Consider the following 13,218-nt stretch of genomic DNA (forward strand, 5'->3'; position numbering starts at 1 on the left):
TAATGCCCCCACATAAAGCAGGGGTCCCCAATCTACGGGCTGCAGGCCAATAGTGTACCACCGGTTCTGTGGAGAGAGGGTTTTCCACGGACCGGAGTGTGCATGGTTTTGTGTGCTGCCTGCATCCCGCTGATGGGGCTTTGCTTGTTTGTGCAGACCGGTTGCTGGCATGTCGCGGCCTGGTACCAGTCTGTACCGGTTGGGGACCCCTGCTGTACTGGGCTGCACCAATGGCGGAGTGTGTATGTGCTTGTGTGTGAAGCTCCATTTTGTGTGAGTGGCTTGTCCTTGTGCAGATGTTGTGTTGAGTGCCTACCATTCACACGGAACAATCCTTCTCTTCCCCCCCCCCGCCCCCCATACTAGGCCACCAAGCCCAAAAGGTAATCACAAGAGGAATGAGATAACAATTAGACTGAACAGGTAATCAAAAAAAACCCCTAAAAAGTAGACGATCTGCCCCTAAATACTATGGTTTAAGTACAAAATCATGTAGAGCTGACTTATTATTTCCGTTCATTCTGCTTTGTGCTATTTATGATTTCTATTTCCAATCTTATCTGTCTTAGTCTGATCATAAATCAATACCTCTTTTAGAAATGTCCCATCTCCCTCACAAAGGGATTCTGGACGATGTACAAATAAAATGTAAAATAATTATAATACAAAAACGGAAACTAGAGGTAAGGATAGTTAAGATTCAACGTTAAAAAGTTATCGAAAAGTCTGGCTTCAGAGTGCCTCCCCCCCCCCCAAAAAAAACAGCTGGCCAATTCCACAGCCACTCAGGAGGGCTTGCAAATTAAAAATGAAAGTACAGTATATTTAAAAAAGGAATTAAGAACCCCTGAAGGCAGCTGATGGGCAACAGAAGGAGCTTGACAACCCCCACCCCCATCCAGGATCAGCACCTGGGGAGCCACTAGGTCAGGGGTAGGCAATCTTGGCTCTTTCATGACTCGTGGACTTCAACTCCCAGACAGGAGTCTTCAAACTTGGCCTTTTGATGATTTGGGGACTTCAACTCCCAGAATTCCTCAGCCAGCTATGCTATGATATAAACTTTAAGTGGAGTGGACTTCAACTCCTAGAATTCCTCAGCCAGGATGCTTAAAGATATGGGTCTTCCACCTTGGCCCTTTGATGACTTGGGGACTTCAACTCCCAGAATTCCTCAGCCAGGATGCTTTAAGATATGGGTCTTCAAACCTGGCCCGTTTGTGACTTGTGGACTTCAATTCCCAGAATTCCTCAGCCAGGATGTTTGAAGACAGGGGTCTTCCACCTTGGCCCTTTGATGACTTGGGGACTTCCAGAATTCCTCAGCCAGGATGTTTTAAGATATGGGTCTTCAAACCTGGCCCGTTTGTGACTTGTGGACTTCAATTCCCAGAATTCCTCAGCCAGGATGTTTTGAAGACAGGGGTCTTCCACCTTGGCCCTTTGATGACTTGGGGACTTCAACTCCCAGAATTCCTCAGCCAGCGTGCCTGGCTGAGGAATTCTGGGAGTTGAAGTCCCCAAGTCATCAAAGGGCCAAGGTGGAAGAGCCCTGCCCTAGACGTTCCCGGGCCGAGCTGGGATCGCCCGCGGGCGCCTGGCTGACAGTCCCGGATCAGCAAAGGCTCCAAGCCCGGTCTCCAAGTGAAGGCAGGGAGGCGGGGTTTCCCCTCCTGCGGGCAGGCGCGGAGGGGCGGGGCGTCGGGGAGGGGCGGGGCTTCCCGGCCTGGGTCCCCGCGTGCAGCGGCGGCCGGGCTCAGAGCGAGCGGCGCGGTCGGGCGAGCCGGTCATGGAGGCTCCGCGGGGCTCGCTGGCGCTGCTGACCGACCTCTACCAGTTCACCATGGCCTACGGCTACTGGCGGGCCGGGCGGCACCGCCAGCCGGCCGCCTTCGAGCTCTTCTTCCGCCGCTGCCCCTTCCAGGGCTCCTTCGCCCTGGGCGCCGGCCTGGGCGACTGCCTGGCCTTCCTGCGCGCCTTCCGATTCAGCCCGGCAGGTGAGTGAGTGAGTCCCCCGAGGCGGCTGCAGAGGCGCGCCCGCGGGCGCCCGCTTGGGGAAGGCGGCGGCCGGGCCATGTGGGTGGGTGAGTGGGTGGGGAGGGGGAGGGCAGAGGCTGGGCGGGCTGAGCCTCGGGGGTGGCCAAGGATGCCGGCTTTCCCAAGGGGATTCCCTGGAATCCCCAACCCACGTGCGCCTTTCCCGGCTGCGGGTGGCCCAGGGGGCCTTTGGGGGCTTGCCCGGCTCGCGGTGGGGATTTCCTGGTGGTCTCCCATCCCAAGGATGAGTCCGCTCCGAACCCCGAGCCAGCAGGCCCGTCTCCCTGGCCGGAGATGAAGAGAGCTGCTTTCAAGGGGGCAGGCCAGGGACACACACACACACACACACACAGAGGAATTGGAGCTGCCTTCAATGGGGCAGGCCAGACACAGACACACACACGCAAACAGACACAGACCCGCACAGGAATTGGAGCTACCTTCAATGGGGCATGCCAGGGACACACACGAATTGGAACTGCCTTCAGTGGGGCAGGCCAGACACACACACACACACACACACACACACACACACACACACACAAACAGGAATTGGAGCTGCCTTCAGTGGGGCAGGCCAGACACACACACACACACACACACACACACACACACACACACACACACACACACAGAGGAATTGGAGCTGCCTTCAATGGAGCAAGCCATGGTGTCCCCCCACACACACACATACCACACACAGAGTTGCTGCTTTGGGGCAGGAGGTGAACCTGGTAGCATGTGGGAATTGGAGTTGCTTTCAATGGGCAGGCCAGGGGCCACACACACACACAGACACACACACAGGAATTGGAGCTGCCTTCAGTGGGGCAGGCCACACACACACACACACACACAGGAATTGGAGCTGCCTTCAATGGGGCAAGCCATGGTGCCACACATGCACACACACAAACACATATATACCACACACACACACACAGTTGCTGCTTTGGGGCAGGAGGTGAACTTGGTAGCACGTGGGAATTGGAGTTGCCTTCAATGGGGCAGGCCAGGGGTCACACACACATACACATGCACACGCACACACGTGGGAATTGGAGCTGTCTTCCATGGGGCAGGCCAGGGCCAGCTGCCAGTCCAGATGTTGGGGGGCCGGCGGTGCTCCGGGGAGGAAGACGGGCAGGCCTGGAGAGCGATGTGTCTGAAAGCGGCAGAGGAGCTGATGAGGTGATCCCTGGTGATTCCCAGATTGGCGCTGACAGGTGTGTGCAAAACCTCAAGAGGCTGCCTGCCTCAGTTTCCCCTTATTATCCAAACCGGGGCCTCTTTGCACACTTCGGCTCTTTGAAACAACGACGCCTCAGGTTGGATCAAGGCTTGTGGCTTTGGAGCAGGAGGAGGAGCGGCAGCCTGGCTGAATCGGAGTTTGGAGAGGATCCAAACGGGGCATGCACGCTTGCAACATTTTTCAGCAGCGTTTTGCGCAAACCGCATAGTTGGGGCAAAAAAAAAAAAGCCCCATGGAACTTTATCCCGCCAGCTGACGACCCATCTTTTCCCATCCAGCCTTCGTCTGGGGCTCCTGCATATTTATTTGTAATATTTATTTATTTAGTTGCGCGGCTAGTCCTCAGCTTAACCGTTCATTTAGTGACCATTCGACATTAGCTTCGAATGCCTTAATCTCCAGCCTGAATTCACACGGACTCACATGTGCCAACACAGATGGAACACGGTCTTTTTGCACGGGCTTAAGACCTGCTTCTCACGCTGAGCACCATGGGCCCCCAGATTCCTGAGGGCTGGGATCTGACATGGGGGTGACCCAGCCAGCCCCCAGATCTTCAAACCTTCAGACCGTTTGAAGGGACTGAAGTTGCGACATCAATGGAAAAAGTGACTTTTTTCAGACTTACCGACCGTCGTACCGTCTCCCGTGCGATCAAAATTGCGACCCTTGGCAACTGGCAAGTACTTAACAAGGGTTGCAGTGTCTCAAGGGGGGGGTCATGTGATCCCCTTTTGCAAGCCAATAAGGGAAGCTGGATTCAACTTAACAACCAGGTTATTTACTTAACAACTGCAGGGACTCACTTAATGTCTGTGGTTGCTGGAATTGGGGATATCCAGTTTAATGAAGAGAAAGACTAGAGATGACATGATAGCAGTCTTCCAATATCTCAGGGGCTGCCCCAAAGAAGAGGGAGTCAAGCTATTCTCCAAAGCCCCTGAAGGCAGGACAAGAAGCAACGGATGGAAACTGATCAAGGAGAGAAGCAACCTAGAACTAAGGAGAAACTTCCTGACAGTTAGAACAATTAACCAGGGGAACAACCTTCCTCCAGAAGCGGTGAAGGCTCCAACACTGGAAGTTTCTAAGAAGAGACTGGACAGCCATTTGTCTGAAATGGTATAGACCGTGGTGGCGAATCTATAGCATGGGTGCCAAGAGGCGGCACTCAGCTCTCTCTTTGGGCACGCATGCCATCGCCCCAGTCCTAGACCTTCAGCTGGGTTTTATAAAACCTTTTCGCTTTAGGCCTCCGCGCTGTGTACAAAAAAATAAAAAGGTTCAATCAGTCAATTTCAAAAAAAAAGATCTTGCAAAGTTGGAATTGCTTGATTGAACTTTTTAGTCCCACCCAGTCTGCCGTTACCACCGCAGCCACGCCCACCCAATGGGCCACACCCACCCAATGGGCCACACCCACCCGGCACCCGATGATGCATAAGTGGGTTTTGGGTTGCAGTTTGGGTACTCGGTCTCTAAAAGGTTCGCCATCACTGGTGTAGAGTTTCCTGCCTGAGCAGGGGTTGGACTAGATGACCTCCAAGGTCCCTTCCAGCTTTTTATTATTATTATTATTATTATTATTATTATTATTATTAGGTCTTCAGAAGAGGGATGATTAGATTGCATGCAAATTGCTGTAGTAAATATGTTTTCTCACATAGTTGAATTGTGCGCAAGGGAGCACCAACTGGATTGAAAAAAGCTGAAACTTGTGTTTCCAGAAAAAAAAGCTTGTGGTTTTTTCTCTCTCACATGGCTCTATGCCAGGCTAAATTTTGTTTGATTTTTTTCCACTTGGGGCCCTGCCTCGGTTGTGCAGTTGTAGTTTTCAAGCGGTAGCTTTAGAGCTTTGCGTTTCTTCTTCTTCTCCTTCTCCTTCTCCTTCTCCTTCTCCTTCTTCTTCTTCTTCTTCTTCTTCTTCTTCTTCTTCTTCTTCTTCCTTCTTCTATTATTATTATTATTATTATTATTATTATTATTATTATTATTATTATTACGGATCATTGCACAGTCAGCCAGATGTTCAGACTGGATTTGGCGTTTTTGTCTATCTATCGAGTCCTTACCCAGGACCTGGGATAGGCAGATGTGGATGTTTGATGGTATTACAGATATCGTCGCGGGATGGAAGCAGTTCCTAATAAGGCCGCCTTTTGCAATTGACTAATAGCGAATTTGTCAATGCCAATGGTGTTCAAGTGGTGCTCCAGTTGTTTTGGGATTGCACCCAAGGAGCCTATTACTATTGGTACTACCCTTGCTTGCTTTTGCCACATTCTTTCTATTTCTATTTGTAGGTCTTTGTATTTTGTTATCTTCTCCAGTTCTTTCTCTTCTATTCTGCTGTCTCCAGGCACTGCCACGTCCACTATCCAGACTTTTTTGTCTTTCTTATCGACAATTGTTAAGTCTGGGGTGTTATGTGGCAGGTGCTTGTCTGTTTGAATTCTCAATATTATTACTACTGCTACTGCTAGTCCTAGTACTTTGGATTATTGCTGCAGAACTCAGCCGTTCTTCTCTACCGCACAGCACAACCTGCCCAGCTGTGCCTTTTGATTTCTGTATGCTTGTCCCACTACCCACACCCCCACCTCAGGAATTTCTTGGGAGAACCTGTTCAGTGTCCCTGGTAATTACAGGGCACCTTCAAGGAAAAATGAAATAAAAAGAGAAAATACATTCCTCTAGCTTCCTTGCCTGTGCAAGTTCTAAAAAGTCAGAAAATAACCTTTCACCTTTATATAGAGTCTTTGAGGCGCTGCCAGAAGAGTGGTGTGTGGGGGGGTCCACCTCTTCTCCAAAGCGCCGGAAGGCAGGACAAGAAGCAACGGATGGAAACTCATCAAGGAGAGAAGCAACCTAGAACTAAGGAGAAACTTCCTGACAGTGAGAACAATTAACTAGAGCAGTGGTTCTCAACCTTTTTAATGCTGCGACCCCCAACCTGTCATAAGTCGAGGACTACTCAACTGGTGCAGCACCGTTTGCAGAATGGGACTTTTGGCGGGCTCAGCAGGGCAGAGACAGCCTGGACAATTCCTATTGGCTTTTGAAAGCCAATAGAATTAGAGTCTATTCAAGAGAGTCTATTCTATTGGCTTTCAAAAGCCAATAGAATAAAAGGGAGGAGCACAGCCAAGGAAAAGGGGGAAAAAAATGGCGGACTGCGTTGTTTGGCGACCCCCGTGAAATAGTCGTTCGACCCCAAATGGGGTCCCGACCCACAGGTTGAGAACTGCTGAACTAGTGGAACAGCTTGCCACAAGAAGTTGTGAGGGCTCCATCACTGGGGGTTTGTCTGAAATGGTATAGGGCCTGAGCAGGGGGTTGGACTAGAAGACCTCCAAGGTCCCTTCCGACTCTGTTATTCTGTTCTGTTATTTTTTTTTTTTTCTGTGATCCTGTGTACCTTTCCCATCCAGGCCAAAGAACAGGTTAGAATAGTATAGGATCTCCTACAATGGACAGGGGGTTGGACTAGAAGACCTCCAAGGTCCCGTCCAATCCTATTACTCTGTGTTTAGGATGGTGCTGCATACACACCAGATGGAAATTAAAAGCGATAAGAACGTTCACCAGAAAAGGACATTGGCCTTAAGTTCCTAAAAGCCCACCCCCCCAAAAAAAAATTTGTTTTAATGGAGCGGTTTGCCGTCCCCCCCGTCAAATTTTAGGATCCTGCAACTGGCTTTTTTTTTTTTTTCTCCAATTTTCTTCCCATTTTTTCATGTCTCCGGATGCTTCTCTGACTTTGGTTTCTCCGATTCTTTTTTAATTTATTGTTTGTTTCTGTCTTATGAAATATCTGTTGCTTCCCACCCCGTTTAATCCAACGACTCCGGACGGCTTACAACATCAATGGACTTGGAAACCAATCAAGGAACACTTTGTGCAGATTCTAACCTGTTTCCCTGCCCGCCCGCTTCCGTGGCTGTTTTTTAAAAAAGCCTGCTCATATTTATTCTTTTCAACTCTCCTCTATTTCATCCCGATTTTATTCAGGCTTTGGAACTTGAGATCCGGCACTGGCTATTCAGCCACGGCTGGTGAATCGGATGTGGGCAGATTTCTGCCGGTTGTGAGTGTGGCGTTTCTGCCTAGTTGGGTTTAAGGGAGATAGGAAGGGGCCAATCGCCTGTTTTGGGCAGAAATCTCCGTCAAGCATCCCTGGCAGATGGTTGCTGACCTGCAGCCAAACTGGGAGGGCAAGCTCAACTCTGTGGATTATGGATTTCCTGATCCAACTGCTATTAACCCAGTGGTTCTCAACCTGTGGGTCGGGACCCCATTTGGGGTCGAACGACCATTTCACGGGGGTCGGCAAACAACGCAGTCCGCCATTTTTTTCCCCCTTTTCCTTAGCTGTGCTACTCCCTTTTATTCTCTTGGCTTTTGAAAGCCAATAGGAATTGTCCAGGCTGTCTCTGCCCTGCTGAGCCAGCCAAAAGTCCCATTCTGCAAACGGTGCTGCACCCGTTGAGTAGTCCTCGACTTACGACCGGTTGAGTAGTCCTCGACTTACGACCGGTTGGGGGTCGTGGCATTAAAAAGGTTGAGAATCACTGTATTAACCGAATCCACCTGGAGGTGAGAAGTCCAAATTCTGACTCTTCAGAGGAGAGCGGGACTCTGAAGCCATTCTACTTCTTTCAGTGGACATCAGTTTCCACAAGATGTCAGAGCTGGAAGGGACCATGGAGGTCCTCTAGTCCAGCCCCCTGCTCAAGCAGGAGACCCTTGCAGAGTGACAGACTTGGAAGGTACCCTGGGGGTCTTCTAATCTAGTCCAGCCCCCTGCTCAAGCAGGAGACCCTATACCATTTCAGGCAAATGGTTGTTCAATCTCTTCTTAAAAACTCCCAGTGTTGGAGCATTCAACGCTTCTGGAGGCAGATAGTTCCACTGGTGAATTGTCCTCATTGTTAGGAAGTTTCTCCTTAATTCCAGGTTGCTTCTCTCCTTGATTAGTTTCCATCTGTTGCTTCTTGTCCTGCCCTCAGGTGCTTTGGAGAATAGGTGGATACCCCCTCTTCTTTGTGGCAGCCCCCCCAATACTGGAACACTGCTATCAAACTGTGTAATTCACAAACTGTGATATAACCACACCTGCTCTCTGCCCAACAGCTGGATCTCAGCTTGCCCGGAGATGTTGCAAGAGGGAGTCTTGTGTGGACATGTCAGGGCCCCAAATCCTTAATAATAATAATAATAATAAAGTTGGGAGGGACTCTGGAGGTCATCTAGTCCAACCCCCTGCTCAGGCAGGTAACCCTATACCATTTCAGACAAATGCCTGTTCAGTCTCTTCTTCCAGTGTTGAAGCATTTACTGCTTCTGGAGGCAGGTGGTTCCACTGGTTAATTGTTCTCCCTGTCAGGAAGTTCCTCCTTAGTTCCAGGCTGCTTCTCTCCTTGATGAGTTTCCACCTGTTGCTTCTTGTCCTGCCTTCAGGCGGTTTGGATAATAGCTTGACTCCCTCTTCTTTGGGGCAGCCCTTGAGGTATTGGAACACTGCTATCATGTCCCTCCTCCTCCTCCTCCTCCTCCTTTCCCCATGCCCCACTCCTACTAGCACTGATGATGTTCCCTAGTTGGGTAATGAAATGTCTGCAAGGAAACCACCAAGCTCAGAGAGCACCCAGGACCCCCACAGTCCTCCTCTTCCTTCTCCTCCTCCTCTTCTCCACACACCTCATTCCATTCTAGCACTGATGACGTTCCCTAGTTGGGTAATGAAACGTCTGCAAGGAAACCACCCAGCGTTTACTTAGTGACTACTGCAGAAAAGAGTCTTCAAATCGGGTCGGTCGCATCAGTGAACCCGGTTTACAACTTGTGAGCATCATGGTTGTAAGTGAATAAGGGGTACAGTTAATCATCATTTTGTAGAAAATAGGCTATGAGGAGCAATCACTGGCCATCATATTGAAAGAAAAGCGGGCTTGTGTAACAGCTGGACTTAGTGAATTCCTGGTGGTTGGAAGGAATGCTTCCCCCCCCTTCTTTGTGAGTTTTTTTGTGTGTGTGTTCTTCCCAGTCTTAAAAAGTGTCCCCCGTGTTTTGGATTGCTTATTTGGCTTTTTTCCCCAGATATTGAGTATCTGAAGTCCGTCCTTCCTGCCACAACGGAGGAAGCGTTCTTTGAATACCTGGCCACGGTGGATGCCTCCGAAGTCTCCATCTCCTCCGCCCCGGAGGGCTCCGTGGTCTTCTGCAGGGTGAGGGTCTTGAGTGCGACGTCTGGCCACGTCCCCCCTGACGTAGGGCAGCGTGGAACCAATCCACGTTGGTTCCAGGAGAAGAGCAGGACAGGATCCTGGCACTCCTTTTACCTGGGGGGGGGAGTAGGGAGGGAGGGAAGGGAGGAAGTGCGGAGGGAAGGGAGGATGGGTGGATGGATGTGAGGGAAAGAGGGAGAGAGGAAGAAGGAGGCATGAAGAGGAAAAAAGGGAAGAAGGGGGAGAAGAAGGAAGGAAGGGTGAGGGAGGGGAGGAAGGAGGCGTGAAAAAGGAATAGGAGTGGAAGGAAGGAAGGAAGGGCGAGGGGGAGGGAAGGGAAGGAAGGAAGGGAGGAAGAAGGGCATGAAAAGGGAAGAAGGAGAGGAAGGAAGGGGGAGGGTGAGAGGGAGGGAAGGAAGGGAGGAAGAAGGGGCCATGAGAAAAGGAAAAAGGGAACGAGCGAGCAGGCAAGTGAGAAAAGGATGGCAGGAGTGAGGGAAGGAAGGAGGGACAGGAAGAAGGGCATGAAAAAAAGGGAAGGAAGGAGGAAGGGAAGGAGGAAGAAGGCATGAAAAGGGAAGAAGAAGGAAGGGAGGGAGGTTGAGAGAGAAGGAAGAAGGGGGCATGAAAGAAAAGGGAGGGAGAAAAGGAGGGGAAGGGGGAGGGAAGAAAAGGAAGGGAGGGACAGAAGAAGAAGGCATGGAAAAAAGGAAGGGGGAGGGAAAGAAGGAAGGAGGAAGTGAGGGAGGGAGGAAGAAGGGGACATGGAAAAGGAAGGGGAGATGGGAAGGAAGGAAGTGGGAGGGTGGGGAAAAAAGGAGAGGGTGGCAAAAGGAAGGAAGGAGGAGAAGGGATGGAGGATGAGGGGAAGGGGAGGAAGGAAGGAAGGAAGGAGGAGAAGGGATGGAGGATGAGGGGAAGGGGAGGAAGGAAGGAAGGAAGGAGGAGAAGGGATGGAGGATGAGGGGAAGGGAAGGGAGGAAGGACTGTTAATTTGACCAGCCCCAACTTTCGCTGGAAGGACTGTTATGTTCTAAGCTTCATCCCGAGGAGCCTCCGGGTTCAAAGGCCCGACTCAGATCTGGGCAGCCCAAGTAACCGTCCTTGAGCAGCTGCAAAGGATCTGCTCTCACGTCCCGCTTCTCTGTCCGTTCAGGTGCCTTTACTGCAGGTGAGAGGCCCCTTGTTGGTGGTCCAGCTGATGGAGACCACCTTGCTCTGCCTGGTGAACTACGCCAGGTGAGTCTGCAGGAGGAGCCATAGAAGTTTGGCAGGTGGGAATCTAAAGGGAGGGGTAGAATATTTTAAGGTTTTAAACTTTTCCAGTTCAAAAACGACCCGTGTTGAGGGCAAATTGCCCCAGCCCATTTTGAAAACCGTTTTTTTTTTTTTTCTTATATCTTTTCCTGGGAAATTTAACAATTCCCCCCCCCCCCGCCCCCCAAATGGATCTGAGATTGATATTTCAAGGTTTACTGAGTGAAGACAGCTATTTGTCTGAAATGGTATAGGGTGTCCTGCCTGAGCAGGGGGTTGGACTAGATGACCTCCAAGGTCCCTTCCAACTTTATATTTTAGATTTTAAACCTTTCCAGTTCAAAAACGACCTGTCTTGTGGATGAATCACCCCAGCCCATTTTGAAAAAAAAAATTTTCAATATTATAATATTAGGCATATTTTTTCCTGGGAAATTTAACAATTCCCCCCCCCCCAAAAATGGATCTGAGATTGATATTTCAAGGTTTACTGAGTGAAGACAGCTATTTGTCTGAAATGGTACAGGGTTTCCTGCCTGAGCAGGGGGTTGGACTAGATGACCAGTTGGACCTCCCTTCCAACTTCACTATTATTATTATCATTATCATTATATTATTATTATTATTATTATTATTATTATTATTATTATTATGGATCATCGCACAGTCAGCCAGATGTTCAGACTGGATTTGGCATTTATTATTATTAAGATAATAATTTCCACAGAAGTCCTGGATCCCAAATTTTGGACAAATTCTACAACCTATCCCATTTGAAATACTTGGTTCAAAAAAATTTTCCCGTACGATGCACCGTTTTACTCAGTTAAAGATGACAGGAACAAAAGTTTTTATGTAATGTACAGATAAATAAAAAACAGAGGTTGTAGATTTAATTGTAAAGGGTCCATACGTATAGATTTCCGCAGGATATTTTGGGGGTGAAATGTTAGCTAGTTTGGTCCATCTGAGTCCACTGGGCTCTGCAAACGCTCTTTGAGACATGAGGAGGTGAATTATTTTGTGCCAAATTTTCACATGCGTCAGGAAAGAAAGACATTTAAAAGAAATATTTAAATGCAGCCAGTCCTTGCGCTGCCCTTAACTGCATTAGTGCTCTGTGTCACGGGTGGAGGAGCAGGTAATATCATGGTAATTAGTTAATTCTCTGTTAGCTGCCACTCTTAAGCTACGCTATGCGGTGGGGGAATGTGGATGAAGGGGGGGAAATGCTTGGGAAATCGGAAGTAGCTGCTGTGTCTCCTTCAGGCTATGCTTCAAGGATATTTGGCCCGGAGTCACCTTCCAATCTGCTTGAACTGATCATTGTGAAAACATAACTTGCTTGGCTATAAGGGAGTGGGCAATGGGGGGGGGGGCGTTAAGGATGGGAAATGTACACCGGTGAGATTAGCGAAACTGTTCAAAAATACTTCAAATAACTGTTGGAAATGTAAACAAAGACCAGCTATCATATCTGCTGGACATGTACTAAAGCAAAAAAAGTTTTGGATTAAGATACATGTATGGTTGGAGAAGATGACTAAAAAAACAGATAGATTTTAAACCAGAATTGTTTTTGTTAGGAATAGTAGGAGCTAACTACGAGAAGGAGAGCGGATATTTGATATTACCGTATATTCTGGCGTATAAGGCGACCCGGCTTATAAGACGACCCCTGACTTCGGCGCCAAGTCACATGCCTAGAAAGTCGTCTTATACGCCAGAAACTACTGTTATTTCCGGCGTATAAGGCGACTCGGCGTATAAGACGACCCCCGACTTCGGCGCCGATTTTAACGCTTGCGAAAGTCGTCTTATACGCCAGAAAGTACGGTACATGTATGAACAGCAGCCAGAATTGTATTTGCCCAGTATTGAAAAAATGAAAATTTATCAACTGAAGAAGTGTTAATCAAGAAAATTCTAGAATGTGCAGAAATGGATAGATCGACTTTAGAGATTATAAAGAGAAAGATGACTCAGTTTACTTTAGAACGTGGGACAACTTTTATCAATGGCTAGAAAAACGAATTAGAGAGAAAGGAAGGAGATATGTAATTCTGAATACATATTAGTAAGAAGGATGTTATGGATTGATTAATACTGCTTATGATAATCGTATTTACTATTGCTATTTATTATTATATTAATTATTGCTATCTAAATATATGTACTCAGACAATATCCTGTTTGCTAAATAACTGAAAATGTTATTGGGGGATAACCCCAACCCTGATCCCATTTTATCCCTAATCCTGTTTATTTATTTAATTGATTTATATGCCGCCCAATCCCAAAGGACTCAGGGCGGCGTACAAAATTAAAACAATCATCGAGAATAAAACAATAAAATAATTCAATCATACCGCAAGTCCGATCATGTCCTGCCCCCCCCCCGGGGACATCAGCCCCAGGCCTGCCGGAACAGGAGAGTTTTAACGG

At 48.7% G+C, this 13,218-nt stretch overlaps 1 protein-coding gene across 1 annotated transcript in view; it reads left to right on the forward strand.

Moving 5' to 3' along the window:
* Nucleotides 1-1,716: 1,716 nt before the first annotated feature.
* NAPRT (nicotinate phosphoribosyltransferase) overlaps nt 1,717-13,218 on the forward strand; it is a 36,780-nt gene continuing 25,278 nt past the window's right edge. The window contains exons 1-3 of the mRNA XM_039368721.1: nt 1,717-1,997; nt 9,389-9,516; nt 10,673-10,755. Of these exons, the coding sequence (XP_039224655.1) occupies nt 1,790-1,997; nt 9,389-9,516; nt 10,673-10,755 (419 nt within the window). The 5' untranslated portion in view covers nt 1,717-1,789. The remainder of the gene's footprint in view (nt 1,998-9,388; nt 9,517-10,672; nt 10,756-13,218) is intronic.

This window comes from Crotalus tigris, unplaced genomic scaffold (assembly GCF_016545835.1).
Source record: "Crotalus tigris isolate CLP2741 ecotype Arizona unplaced genomic scaffold, ASM1654583v1 scf7180000020908.629646, whole genome shotgun sequence".
Lineage (NCBI taxonomy): Eukaryota > Metazoa > Chordata > Lepidosauria > Squamata > Viperidae > Crotalus > Crotalus tigris.